The 13,377-nt window shown below is 40.0% G+C and overlaps 1 protein-coding gene across 9 annotated transcripts in view; it reads left to right on the forward strand.

The window, feature by feature from the left end:
• Positions 1 to 13,377, forward strand: part of CBLB (Cbl proto-oncogene B) — a 238,865-nt gene that overhangs the window by 141,349 nt on the left and 84,139 nt on the right. For 8 of the 9 annotated variants that reach the window (XM_054714013.1, XM_054714016.1, XM_054714020.1 and 5 more), the window contains one exon: positions 1,769 to 1,900. The exons of the other annotated variant lie outside the window; for it this stretch is intronic. In XM_054714013.1, the coding sequence (XP_054569988.1) occupies positions 1,769 to 1,900 (132 nt within the window). The remainder of the gene's footprint in view (positions 1 to 1,768; positions 1,901 to 13,377) is intronic. 9 annotated transcript variants of the gene reach the window in all.

The following is a 13,377-nucleotide window of genomic DNA, read 5'->3' on the forward strand; positions in this document are numbered from 1 at the left end:
TTAATTTTATTTCTAATTCTTTAGATTTTAGGTCTTGATATTATTATACTTGTTGACATATGTACAGTTTGTGGGCAGTTTTTAAAATTTAACATATGACTACCATTTTTTAAATTATATAGTGATTCTATAGTATATAATATTTTAATAAAATTTTTATATTTCATAAAATTTCTTTTTATAAAACAATTCTTTTAAAATACATATTCAAGAATAGTACCATTCCGTTAAATGACTCATACATATTTAACTAGTGTACCCATTACATTGAATTAAATTTTGCATCTAGGTTTTTAAATTATGGTAAAAAATTTTTTATAATTGCAAATTGGTCCTTTGGATGTCATAACATACATAAAAACATCTATTATTTTAGGGACTTCAGTGATTTATAATTTATTTTGGATTACTTTAGATTTATTTTTTTCCATCTTGATCTATTTTGTCTTTTTCCTTAAATTAAAAAATTATTTATATAGTCACACATATATCCATTATGGTAGGCATAATTTACATATTAATGTGTATATGTGCATATTTGTATATCTATCTCTGTATATGTATATTTTTTTCCTCACCAAGATTGTAAAATCTTTTAGTAGGTTAGGGATTAAATATTGTCATTTATTTACCCTACCAGTACCAGGTACATAGGCACGTTCTAGATTAGAACACTGCCTTATTTAAACAGATTTTATTTCTATGATTCATTTTTTTGTATCCCTATTAAATAACACCTTTTTTTTGTATTTTCTTTACACTCGCCAATATATTTGTATCTCTTTTGTGACAGATATTTTCAATATTTAAACACTGAAAATTGTACTATGCCAAAAGGTTCTGAACTAGTAAATCAGAGTTTCAATAAAACAAGTTTTGGTTGCTGAAGTGATTAAGATTGGGGGGAAAGTATGCAGTTTAGAAATTTAATATGGAATTTGAGGAAAATTTAAACTTATTGAACCTTAATTATTTTTTTAATTCAATATATCTTATGCTTTGGAGATTACAAGACATATAAATGTGGGCCACAGAACCTAACATGCAGGAAGGGCTTGGCAAATGCTACCTTCCTTCCATTCTGGAATTTCTATAGGTATCTAAGAAATAAAATTTAATGTTCAGCCAGAATCATGTTTATTCATAGATTTTGGTAATTTGACAATAAAATTAGATGAGCATGTGGAATTTACAAAAAAAAAAAGTTAATTACATTGCTTTTTAAAACCTTGTTTGTCTTTTGTATCACTCTATTTTTTAAAAAAAAATATTTTTTTATTGATTTCAGAGAGGGGGAGAGAGAGAGAGAGAGAGAGAGAGAGAGAGAGAGAGAGAGAGAGAGAAACATTAATGATGAGGGAGAATCATTGATCGGCTGCCTCTTGAACTCACCCTGCTGGGGATCAAGCCTGCAACCCGGGCATGTGCCCTAGACTGGAATCAAACCCGGGACCCTTCAGTCCACAGGCTGATACTCTACCCAAACCAGCTAGGGCTCACTGTGACTTTTGAAGCAAGTCTTTTTCTAAAAGAATGGTACAAAACATTAGATTCCCAAGTAGTACAAGAGCTTATGTCATTGCTTTTTAATAAAAGCTCAGATCTTTAAAATATTTTTTTTTGTAGACCAAATTACCATTATCAATTTAAAACATGTCTCAAATGGCAACATAATCCTGACGGGAGCAAGTAATGGTATTTGAGAAATTTAGTGTTTACAGTTCATGCAAGAAATAACATTAATGTTACTTTTTCGCCCAAATTGCAGGAACAATATGAATTGTATTGTGAAATGGGCTCCACATTCCAGCTGTGTAAAATTTGTGCTGAGAACGACAAAGATGTCAAGATTGAGCCCTGTGGGCATTTGATGTGCACCTCTTGCCTTACAGCATGGCAGGTATAATCCACGTTTAATTAGCAATGTGATTTCTCCCTTATATTCTTTAGCAATATCTGTCTTTTCAGTTTTCTTCATCTTAATGATTCAGGAAATAATACTGAGAAGTGCTTTGTTTGAAGAATTGTTTAAAAAAAAAACCTCATATGTTTAAGTTTCTTTTATGTAATACTAGAGGCCCGGTGCACGAAATTCGTGCACGGAGGGGGGTTGTGCCTCAGCCCAGCCTGTACCCTCTCCAATCTGGGACCCCCCAGGGATCGGGCCTAAACGGGCAGTCGGACATCCCTCTCACAATCCAGGACTGCTGGCTCCCAACTGCTTGCCTGCCTGCCTTCCTGATTGCCCCTAACCACTTCTGCCTGCCAGCCTGATCACCCCTAACCACTCTGCTGCCAGCCTGTTTGCCCCCAACTTCCCTCCTCTGCCGGCCTGGTTATCCCTAACTGCCCTCTCCTGCAGGGTTGATCACCTCCAACTGCCCTCCCTTGCAGGCCTGGTCCTTCTCAACTGCCCTCCCTTGCAGGCCGGGTGCCTCCCAACTGCCCTCTCCTGCTGGCCATCTTGTGGTGGCCATCTTGTGTCCACATGGGGGCAGGATCTTTGACCACATGGGGGCAGCTATATTGTGTGTTGCAGTGATGATCAATCTGCATAGTACTCTTTTATTAGATAGGATAGAGGCCTGGAACAGGGGTTGGGGCCAGCTGGTTTGCCCTGAAGGGCGTACCAGATCAGGTGGGGATTCCTTGGGGTGTGAGGCGGCCTGAGCGAGGGGCCTGTGGTGGTTTGCAGGCAGGCCACAACCCCTGGCAACGCAAGCGGAGGCCCTGGTATCTGGAATTTATTTTCCTTCTACAATTGAAACTTTGTAGCCTGGAGCGGAGCCAAGCCTGGGGCTCCCTCCAAGCGGCCGGCAGCCATTTGTGTTGGGGCTATAATTGAAACTTTGTTGCCTTAAGCGGGTGGGCCAGGCCAGGGTGTGCGGAAAGCTTTGCTTCCCCTGTGCCGGCGGCAACCCTGGCCTGCTCTCTCAAGCGCCATTCTGCTGCCATTTGTTTGAATTTGTTTACCTTCTATAATTGAAACTTTGTAGCTTGAGTGGAGGCTTAGGCCTGGCCAGGGCTGGCAGAAAGCTTGGCTTCCTCTGTTACCTAGGAAACCTTGCTCTCTGTGGCTGTAGCCATCTTGGTTTGGGTTAATTTGCATACTCTCTCTGATTGGATGGTGGGTGTGGCTTGTGGGCGTGGCCTGTGGGTGTGTCGGAGGTATGGTCAATTTGCATATTTGTCTATTATTAGATAGGATGATATTTTTGTTGTTTTTATATTTCTTCTTTTGCATGTGTCAGTTTATATTAGTTTTAAGTAGTTCTTCTATAACACTATTGATTTCAGAAAGTCCTAATCCATATTACCAATTAACTACATTTACATAATTTACTGTAGATCAGAATCTACTTATAGTAGGTCAGATTCCAAAGAAAAGTAAACTTCAGTAGATAAATCATAGGTTGATATTTAAACCATCCCTCTTCTCCTGAGGCGGTGTAGCTCCTGTCTCTATGGTTGCTCCGTAATGCTAAAATAGGAAAATCAGACAGGAAATGCTTCCGGAATACTTATAGTTCCCACAGAAACAGACATTAAATTTTTCAGTTTACAGAAACAGGATCTACAATAAATTGCAGAATCTAAGATAAATTAGGCAGATGTTCAATAAATATAAATTGATTTGATGTTTTTGAATAAGACCTAGAGAATAACTGGTTTCCCCAAGGGCTTTTTTACCCTTTTTTATCTATAATAAAAGGTGAGATTTTAAAATGGCTCTTTGGACAGATTTCCAACTTTGCATATGCTCCAAATGCCAGAATATACTGCATATCCTCCAATATCCAGAATATTTTCATCAAGCCATTTTTAAACTGTTGTTTAATACAGCCAATGTTGAAATGAATATTGTTGATGGGGGTTAGTTAGAAAGGAAATAATTACCTTTCAAGCCTTTTTAAAGACTTGCAGTTGAGTATGTAATTGATATCCCTACCCTGTTCCTAAGCCCCCTTAGTCCTTATCTTCTCTCCACCCCAGAAGCTCTGCCCTCCTGAGGAAGGATGCCTTAGGTTCAGGAAAGGGTGCAGATTAGAGGAGCCATGATGCCTGCTGAACTCATTACTTGGTAATCCTACCTAATAAAAGAGTAATATGCAAATTGACCCTAACTCCACTACACCCACAAGCCACGCCCACAAGCCACATCCACCAGCCAATCAGGAGCAGATATGCAAATAAACCCAACCAAGATGGCTATAGCCACAGAGAGCAAGGTTTCCCAGGCAACAGAGGAAGCCAACCTTTCTGCCTGCCGTTGCAGGCCTAAACCTCCACTCAAGCTACAAAGTTTCAATTATAGAAGGTAAACAATCCAATCAGAAATGGCGGCAGCCACGGAGCTGGAGAGAGCAGGCCAGGGTTGCCCACAGCAACGGAGGAAGCCAAGCTTTCCACCTGCCCTGGCTGGCCTAGGCCTCCACTGCAGGCTACAAAGTTTCAATTATAGAAGGTGAATTAACCCCAACAGCAATGGCTGCCGGCAATGGAGCGAGCAGGAGGCTTGGCTCTGCTCCAGGCTACAAAGTTTCAATTGTAGAAGGTAAATAAATTCCAGATACCAGGGCCTCCTCTTGAGTCGCTAGGGGACATGGCTGGCCTACAAACCACCACAGGCCCCTTGCTCAGGCTGCCCCACGCCCCAAGGAAACCCCTATCCTGATCCGGGACACCCTTCAGGGCAAACCAGCTGGCCCCAACCCTTGCACCAGGCCTCTATCCTATCTAATAAAAGAGTAATATGCAGATTGACCATCACTCCAACACACAATATGGCTGCCCCCATGTGGTCAAAGATCCTGCCCCCATGTGGACACAAGATGGCCACCAAAAGATGGCCAGCAGGGGAGGGCAGTTGGGAGGCACCAGGTCTGCAAGGGAGGGCAGTTGAGAAGGACCAGGCCTGCAGGGGAGGGCAGTTAGGGGTGACCAAGCCGGCAGAGGAGGTAAGTTGAGGGCAAACAGGCCGGCAGGGGAGCAGTTAGGCATCAATCAGGCTGGCAGTGGAGTGGTTAAGGTGTGATAAGGCTGGCAGGCAGAAGCGGTTAGGGGCAATCAGGAAGGCAGGCAGGTGAGCATTTGGGAGCCAGCAGTCCTGGATTGTGAGAGGGATGTCCGACTGCCCATTTGGATCGGGCCTAAACGGGAAGTCGGACATCCCTCGAGGAGTCCCAGATTGGAGAGGGTATAGGCTGGGATGAGGGACACCCCCCCTGCCGTGCATGAATTTCGTGCACCGGGCCTCTAATCTATACTAATAAAAGGGTAATATGCTAATTAGACCAGATTGACTGGATGTCTTCTGAACATCCGAAGTCCTTCCGGACAAAGCCACGGTGGCAGGGGCTGAGGCAGAGGCAGTTAGGCATTCAGGGATCGGGCCGAAACTAGCAGTCAGACATCCCCCAAGGGGTCCCAGATTGGAGAGTGTGCAGGCCGGGCTGAGGGATCCCCATGCATGAATTTCGTGCACTGGGCCACTAGTAGAATATAATGACTTCCACTTGTTCACAGTCTTATAATAAGGGCCTCCTTCTTCCTCTGAGGATACTTTAAAAATGTATGAAGATAAAGAGGAAGACCTAGGAAATGAATTACAATCCAGTTACATTTTCAAAGCCATTGCTGAACTCCTGATGCCTTTGTGACCTCAGTAAAAATTGTTGAACATTCCTATACTTCTCTCTTTCTATATGCATTGAGGTTCTATTTTACTTTAGTTTTCCTTGATATCCTTGCCATGATTTCCCTTTATTCCTTCATGATGTTGGTGAATTTTACTTAGTGTAGAAGTTGTAGGACGGGGGATGCTGAGTATGGTGTCTAGAAGCTCATTCTCAGCTTCTGGGCACATGTTTAAGTTATCCTACCTAATAAAAGAGTAATATGCAAATTGACAGCACCTTATCTATGCCCAAGCCATGCCCACAAGCCAATCAGGGTGAGTATGCAAATTAACCCAACCAAGATGGTGGTTAATTTGCATACGCTGAGGGCGGGAGGAGTGAAGACTGAAGACAGCATAGAAGGAAGAGGGAGGGAAAGTGGAAAGCAAGGAGGCTGTTGGAGGGAAAGAGTGGGCATCGCGTGCGGCCGCGGAGGCGGCGGCAGGAGCACGCGTGGCGGGGCCAGTGGGTGTGGTGGGGCGCGCAGCGGCGGCGGCAGGCGCGGCGGGGCAGGCGGGTGGGGCCGGGCGCGCCCCACCCGCCATGCCCCACCCCCCCCTCCCACCGCAGTGGGAGAGATGGCGGTGGCGGGAGGGAAGCCCGTCGGAAGTCTTGCCGGAATCTTCCTGCAAAACGGGCCCCTAGTATTAATAATAGTTTATAGACTTAAACATTTCTTTGTATAAATAACATACAATTAATTTAGTTAAGCTTGTAGAAGGCAAAACTGTTTGCAAGTGTGTTTCAAATGTATCAGTAGAAAATACTATACGTGTTTTTGATGTGCCACATTGACTGGGATGGGACTACTTATGGTGCTTTGCTTTATTTGGCACCCACTCGGCATTTCAGAGCAAGGATTAAACTGACAGAGGCAATTATGTGTCACCCTTTGAATTGACTTAGCCTTGAGTGTGGTAGTATGGTTCTCACAGGTACAAAGAAACTAAACATTTGCATTCCTTTCTAAAGAAAACCAAAATTTTAGGCCGATATAAACTCAAAGTACTTTGCCTCCTTGGATAGCCTGTGCATTTCAGCCTCCTCTTGGAGCCCTGGTCTTAGAGCATAGACACACAGGCACATTGCAGGACCTGGCTGCTTTCAGTTGATACTTACCTCATACTTGGAAGTTAAGTGGGTTAAAAGTCAGAAGCTCCCATGAGTTTGCAGACACCTTTGATTATTGTGGAAAGCATTGTACAAAATAGCTGTTTACCTGTGGTCTAGGGCGAATAAAAGAGGATGGCTGGATATAAAACAAAAAAATTTCATTTTACTTTCTGTATACTTCTTGAAAGAAATATATCTTTTAAAATGTTAGGACTAATACTATATATTTTACATAGTAATTTTGCAAACTATTTGCAATAGGTAGTTATGTGCAAAAGACATGGGACTAGTTCCCAGTTGTCATTGGTGTTTTTTTGCACTTTGCATCGCCACACCTTTTCTGTGTATTACTGTGCATTCCAGATGGTGCAGTTCCTCTTGCTAGTAGCAGATCAATTCCTTGATTCACTTCATGGTTTTTCATACTGGCCTAATGGCCTTATATGAGGATATGTCCAGTCATATTCATAAATTATTACCATTTTCTATTTCTCTGTTTTACTTTGAAATAATTCTCAGTTTTACTTTTAGAAATTGAGGAAGTGCATCAATTGCCAATCACTGAAAACAGTCTAGAGTAAAATTTTAGGAGAAGCTATATAAGACTGTAGTACTAAAGCAGTAGTTTACTAAGTAGTAACAAAAGATGACAAATTCAAAAGCACTCAGGTTGAAATAATAATCAAAATAAATCACACTCATGGCAATAGATGTTAAAGTTATTAACATCTTAGATCATAGAATTTTGCATATAGATTAATGAAAAGTATGCTAAGGAATCCTTTCAGCATTATTTTTTAATTATTCCCACATAAGACAGTTCCTGATTAATAGACATTTCTCTGACATATGTTCCTGTGAGCTCTTACTTCATTGTATTTATATTGTAAACATTTACATATTTACATGTTTTTCCTCTAGAGTATGGATTGCTTTACCTATTTTTGAATCCTTCTCACTGCAGGAGCATGCTACCCACCTACACAGTTGTAGTTACTTAGTAAATACTTGTGACTATATCCTATAGGTTTTATAAAGGAAAGAGAAGAAGGGGACTCTTATTACATTTAATAAAAATACATTGATACTGGAGATCACTTGGGAAAAGCCTTGTAATGCCTTAGTTCTGTCCATTTCTCTTCTTAGAAGTAGCTGTGATCTTTTCAAATAATTTTTATCAGGCTTAAGCTGAGAATGAGTCCTAAGAATTTTAAACCTCAGATCCGATCCATTTGTTCTGTTCACTAGCTGTGTGATTCCCTTCAACTTTTCACATTTTTACTTCTCCCACTTATTTTTGAGCCATGTTATTTTACTTCTTTTGCTTGCAATAATACTGACACTAACCTAGAGGCAGTAAGACCAAGTTTCTATTTTATTGCATTTTACACCAGGAAACATGCATTGTGACCCCTTATTCCAAATTTTCTCCACCTTGAAGAAAATTGTTCTTAGGCCAAGGTTTGAGAATTCTAAAGTGATATTCCATACATAGTCTTAGTGGTTAAAGGACACTTCAGCTACTGAACATTTCTACTTTGGGTAACCTGAATATTTCTACATTTACATATAGATTTCACATCATGGTGCTTCCTGCTAACCAACAGATCTGTTTTGGCAGCTTTCATATTGTTGTATGAACAGCAGTGTTTGATAATCATTAAACATGTGATTGCAAAATGCCCCATTATTGAGTAAAAGTAAAAGTCTTATAATGTCAATCCAGTTGACAAACATTAGCTATTCTAAAATCCTCACATTGTAGCCTCAGTGAGCTGCTCACTGAATTTACCTAATTGATGGTTAATATGAGAACAAAATGATTGAACATTTCCATAGTTCTACAATATATTGTCAAAAATTGCATCTAGCCCTAACCAGTTTGGCTCAGTGGATAGAGCGTCGGCCTGCAGACTGAAGGGTCCCAGGTTCGATTCCAGTCAAGGGCATGTACCTTGGTTGGGTTCGATTCCAGTCAAGGGCATGTACCTTGGTTGCGGGCACATCCCCAGTAGGGGGTGTGCAGGAGGCAGCTGATCAATGTTTCTCTCTCATCGATGTTTCTAACTCTCTATCCCTCTCCCCTCCTCTCTGTAAAAAATCAATAAAATATATTTTTAAAATTGTATCTAAACTTATAGATGTAATTGAAAATGATATTAAGTGTCTGGATATGAGTGCATGTAGTTAAAATAATATGACTCGTTTGCAACTTTCTCCTTATTTGAAATGGTACAGGGCTAGAGTCCATATTTTCTGACTTGAAAGCCAGTGTTTTTGTTTTATATTTTTATTCATTTTTTCTGTGGAGAAAAAGTTAAGTTTTTATACTTAATTATGCACAGGAATAATTTGTGTTTTTTTTTTTCTCTTAACTGGATTGGTAGAAGCAGCAGTGGATTGTTTCATCCATCATTCTGCAAGATCTCAAATCCATTCATTCATTCACTCATTTATTTATTTAGGAAACATTCCTTAAGCAGCTGCTATTTCCCATGTTCTGGGCTAATCTCTGAACTAAAAAACAAACAAACAAAAACCCCACTAAGAAACAGCCCCTACCCTCAAGGAGTTAAAATGAAATCTATACGTTTTATAAAGGTAATTAAATGGTATTAATAATTACTTGAAACGAACATCCTGTTATCCTTCAAATTTAATTATGGATCTGAGATATTTTTTGTCACTTTCTATTACCTTGGTTGACCGTGCTGATATGGAAAAGATTTTAAAGGCTGCATGTCTGCCAAGAAGCTCTGATAAATCTGTCCAAGTCCAATAGGAAAGATTAAACCCTGACCATAAAACATTGTGCCTGTGTGAACTTTTAGCAAGTCATTCTTCACCAGCTTTACCTTCTATTTGATGCCCTACTTTAGTTTAATTGAAATTCATTGGAGACTTAAATATTATGTAATTAACAGAAACCCTAAGAAATGCACAGTAGTGGTCTCAGTTGTTACAGGCTACAAGCGGTTACTCTTTAATTGCTGTCATAATGGCCCATTAGTCATGCCTCAGAAGGGAAGGGGTGTCAGATACTTTTTTTCTCCTGAAACATCTGTGTTATTTAATCAATTGAATAAGCAAGCCAGAGTTTGCACAGAATACTAAACATGTTGAAAAATCGCCTCTCTAGAGGCATTCTTTGAAACAGTATCTTGCTGGGTGTGGCATTTCTGTTTATTCTAGGTGGTAAAACTGGGATGGTTTTATTTCAGGTCCACACTTTTCCTCGGATATTAGCAAAGCTGTTTTCTTCTTCACCCTGAATTCCTCTACATTTTCCTTTTTGTAGTAGCATATTATGCATCAGTGGTATTGCAGGGTTACCACATAAAGTGTTAAGTGAGGAATAGTTTTCCTTCTATGTTTTTTCCAGGAATCTATATAAGGGCTTCTGGACTAATGAATGGCACAAACTCTAGGCCATATTCCTCAAATATTACTTTCAAAATAAAAATGGATACATATATATCAATTAGATTTGCAACCATAGTTTGTATTACTCTAAGGATTTTAATTCAATTAAAAGGAAGATTAGTTTTTTCCTGTGATTATTCCTTTTGCATACTTTTGCAAAATAATTTAAAATAAAGATATAGGAGCCTGAAAAATAATAATTCACAAAAAAGTCAATAGATGAAAATCAATAAGCTCTAATTTTAATATGACATGTGATTTAAAAAATTTTGGATGTTCTGTGTTTAGACATTTGTAAATTATCACAGGAAAAATAAATGTGTAGTTCTCTAAGAGAGATGGGTAGCCAGCACCACCACATTTAAGGCAGTCCTATATAATTAAAGCCTAATATGCTAAGTGTCCAGTCATCCGGTCAGCCGTTCAACCAATCAAAGTGTAATATGACTTGCTAAGGTTGTTCAAGCGCTTGCTATGGCATGCACTGACCACCAGAGAGAAGACGCTCTGACTGGTAGGTAAGCTTGCTGCTGGGGTCCTGCTGATCGGGACTGAGTGAGATGGGCCGGACGCACCCTGGAGCACTCTTGTGGTCCCTCCCCTGCCTTGATCGTGCACTGGTGGGGTCCCTCATCCTATTCTGCACCCTCTCTTAATCCTGAACCACTCAGGGGATGTTGGAGAACCAGTTTTGGCCCAATCCTGCAGGCCAGGCTGAGGGACCCCACTGGTGCACAAATTCATGCACCAGGCCTCTAGTAAGAAATAATCTTTTATCGTATCTTCCTTCAAAAGCAGCTAATTTCTAGCATCAGTGAAATTTTGTAACCTTGGTACTACAAATAATATTTGACTTTAAGAATGTTATAAATCAGTATTTATGTCCTTGATTACATGTTGTGTCTTTTTGTATTTGATAAAATGTTGGAGCTCTTCTTTCACTTTGGGATTAATGTAGGGGCTACTTGAGTTGTCCAAAAATGTTATATTGCTGTCATGAACTACAGTTCATAATTCTATACATGACAGGAATGAAAGGCATGAGACCAATATAAATACATTAAATCTGATAGACAGATGATTGTCTGAATCTGGTGACTACAGTAAACAGACACTCACTGTACTGTGCTGTGCCTTGCTGTACGGTAGCAGATATTGGCACTTTGGAAACATTTTCAGTTGCCTCTAACTAGGGCCTCTGATAGGTGTTTTAAAAGTTGGCTCCATTAAGTAAAATGTCTTCAGAATGCCAACTCTCATAAGCTTCCTGCATTGAAGTTTTAAATTGGATTCTAGCAACAAGTATTTCAAAAAAAGCTATTACTATGTAAAAAATATATATCTGAAGGAATATTATAATTACTACAACAAGGTTTGCTGCATCTTCATATTAAAAGTTGAAACTTTTCATTTAGAGCAAACAGAATATTTATTGATTATAGTAGCTTCTTTCATTTGAAAATTGCAACTTGAACAAAATACTTTTTTTTCATTTTTTAATGATCAGTAGTAGGCAGCTATTCTTAAACTTTATTTTAACATAGGCTATGAACTTCAGGTAATATTCTGATATGATAATATCATATAGTGATAGTGTAGTGATAAAAGATTAGGATCTTAAAACAGACTTCTGGGATAGATATAATTTCTTATTCAGTACTGCTGAGCTGTGTGACCTCCCTCAAATTATGTAAACTCTCCATTTTCTTACTGGTAAAATGTGAATAATAATTTTACCTATCTCAGGATTTTATGAGTTAATATGTAGATAGTGCTTACAACAGTGCCTGCAATTTTAGTTATTATTTTCTAATATAGTAACTGATGGTATCACTTTATGAAGTTACTAGTGGCCTGGTACACGAAATTCGTGCACGGGGGGTGGGGTCCCCTCAGCCCATCCTGCACCCTCTCCAATCCGGGACCCCTTGGAGGGTGTCCAACTGCTGGTTTAGGCCTGATCCCGGGGATTGGGCCTGGTCGCCCCACGCAGCCTGCTGTTCAGTCGTTTGGTCATCCCTTACTAACCCTCCTGCCAGCCTGGTCATAGGCAGCCATCTTTGTGAGGGTATGACAGTTAATTTGCATATTACTTGTTTATTATATAGGATTTCATATATCTGATTAATACTTTATATACACTGATAATTCTGCAAATTTTATTTATTTTATTTATAATTTTAGAGAGAAGAAGTGGGGAGAGAGAGAGAGAAAAAGAGAAACATCAATTTGTTGTTTCACTTATTTATGCATTCATTTGCTCTGACCAGGATGGATTGAACCTGCAACCTTGGCTATCAAGACAACTCTATAACTAGCTGAGTTACCTGGCCAGGACCTGCAGTTTTTAAATTCATTTCATTTCAAGATGGGATTCTTATGAACATTTTTCAGATGCTAAGATGTTATCTTACTCTATTTCTTTGTTATTGAGACTATTTTTATAGTAATTACAGGAGGCCCTGTGCACCAATTTGTGCACGGGTGGGGTCCCGGCCCACCCTGATTAGGGCTGGTTAGGGGAGGGGCCGTGGGTGGTTGGCTGGCTGGCCCCACCCCTGATTGGGGTGGGGAGGCCAATCTGGGGCCCAGCCGGCTGGGGGGAGGGGCTGCGGATGGTTGGAGGGGGCAGATCGGGGCCCAGATCCGGCCATTTGGCTGCCGAAGTATGCCTCATAACAACCCGTCGTTCCAGTCGTTGCCGTCATTCCAGTGTTCCGGTCACTTAGGCTTTTATATATATAGATACCAACTGGAATTCACATAGCACTTTGGAAAGCTTTGAAATAATTTATCTTGCTTTATCTTTAAGATGTTCCTTAAAACATACATTCTCTCACACTGTACAGATAAGATGAAATGGCTTATCCAGTGGCACATAGCTGCAATTGGTGGGTGTAGTATTCCAATCCAATTGTTTTGATTCAGAAAGTCTGTACAGTAGCTCCTTGGGTTACTTCAGAGATCCATTCCTACAGTGCAAGGTAATGTGATTTTCGCCGTAAGTCGGAACCCACCTACATAAACACCTACGTCACTCACATGGAGCACAAACACAGCAGTAATGAAGTGAAACAGTAAAAAAAAACTAAAAGAAAGATAACAATTCCTGACCTTTACTTGTGGTGAATAAATAATAAAAAACAAAGCACATATGTACATA

The sequence above is a fragment of the Eptesicus fuscus genome, chromosome 3 (genome assembly GCF_027574615.1).
Source record: "Eptesicus fuscus isolate TK198812 chromosome 3, DD_ASM_mEF_20220401, whole genome shotgun sequence".
Lineage (NCBI taxonomy): Eukaryota > Metazoa > Chordata > Mammalia > Chiroptera > Vespertilionidae > Eptesicus > Eptesicus fuscus.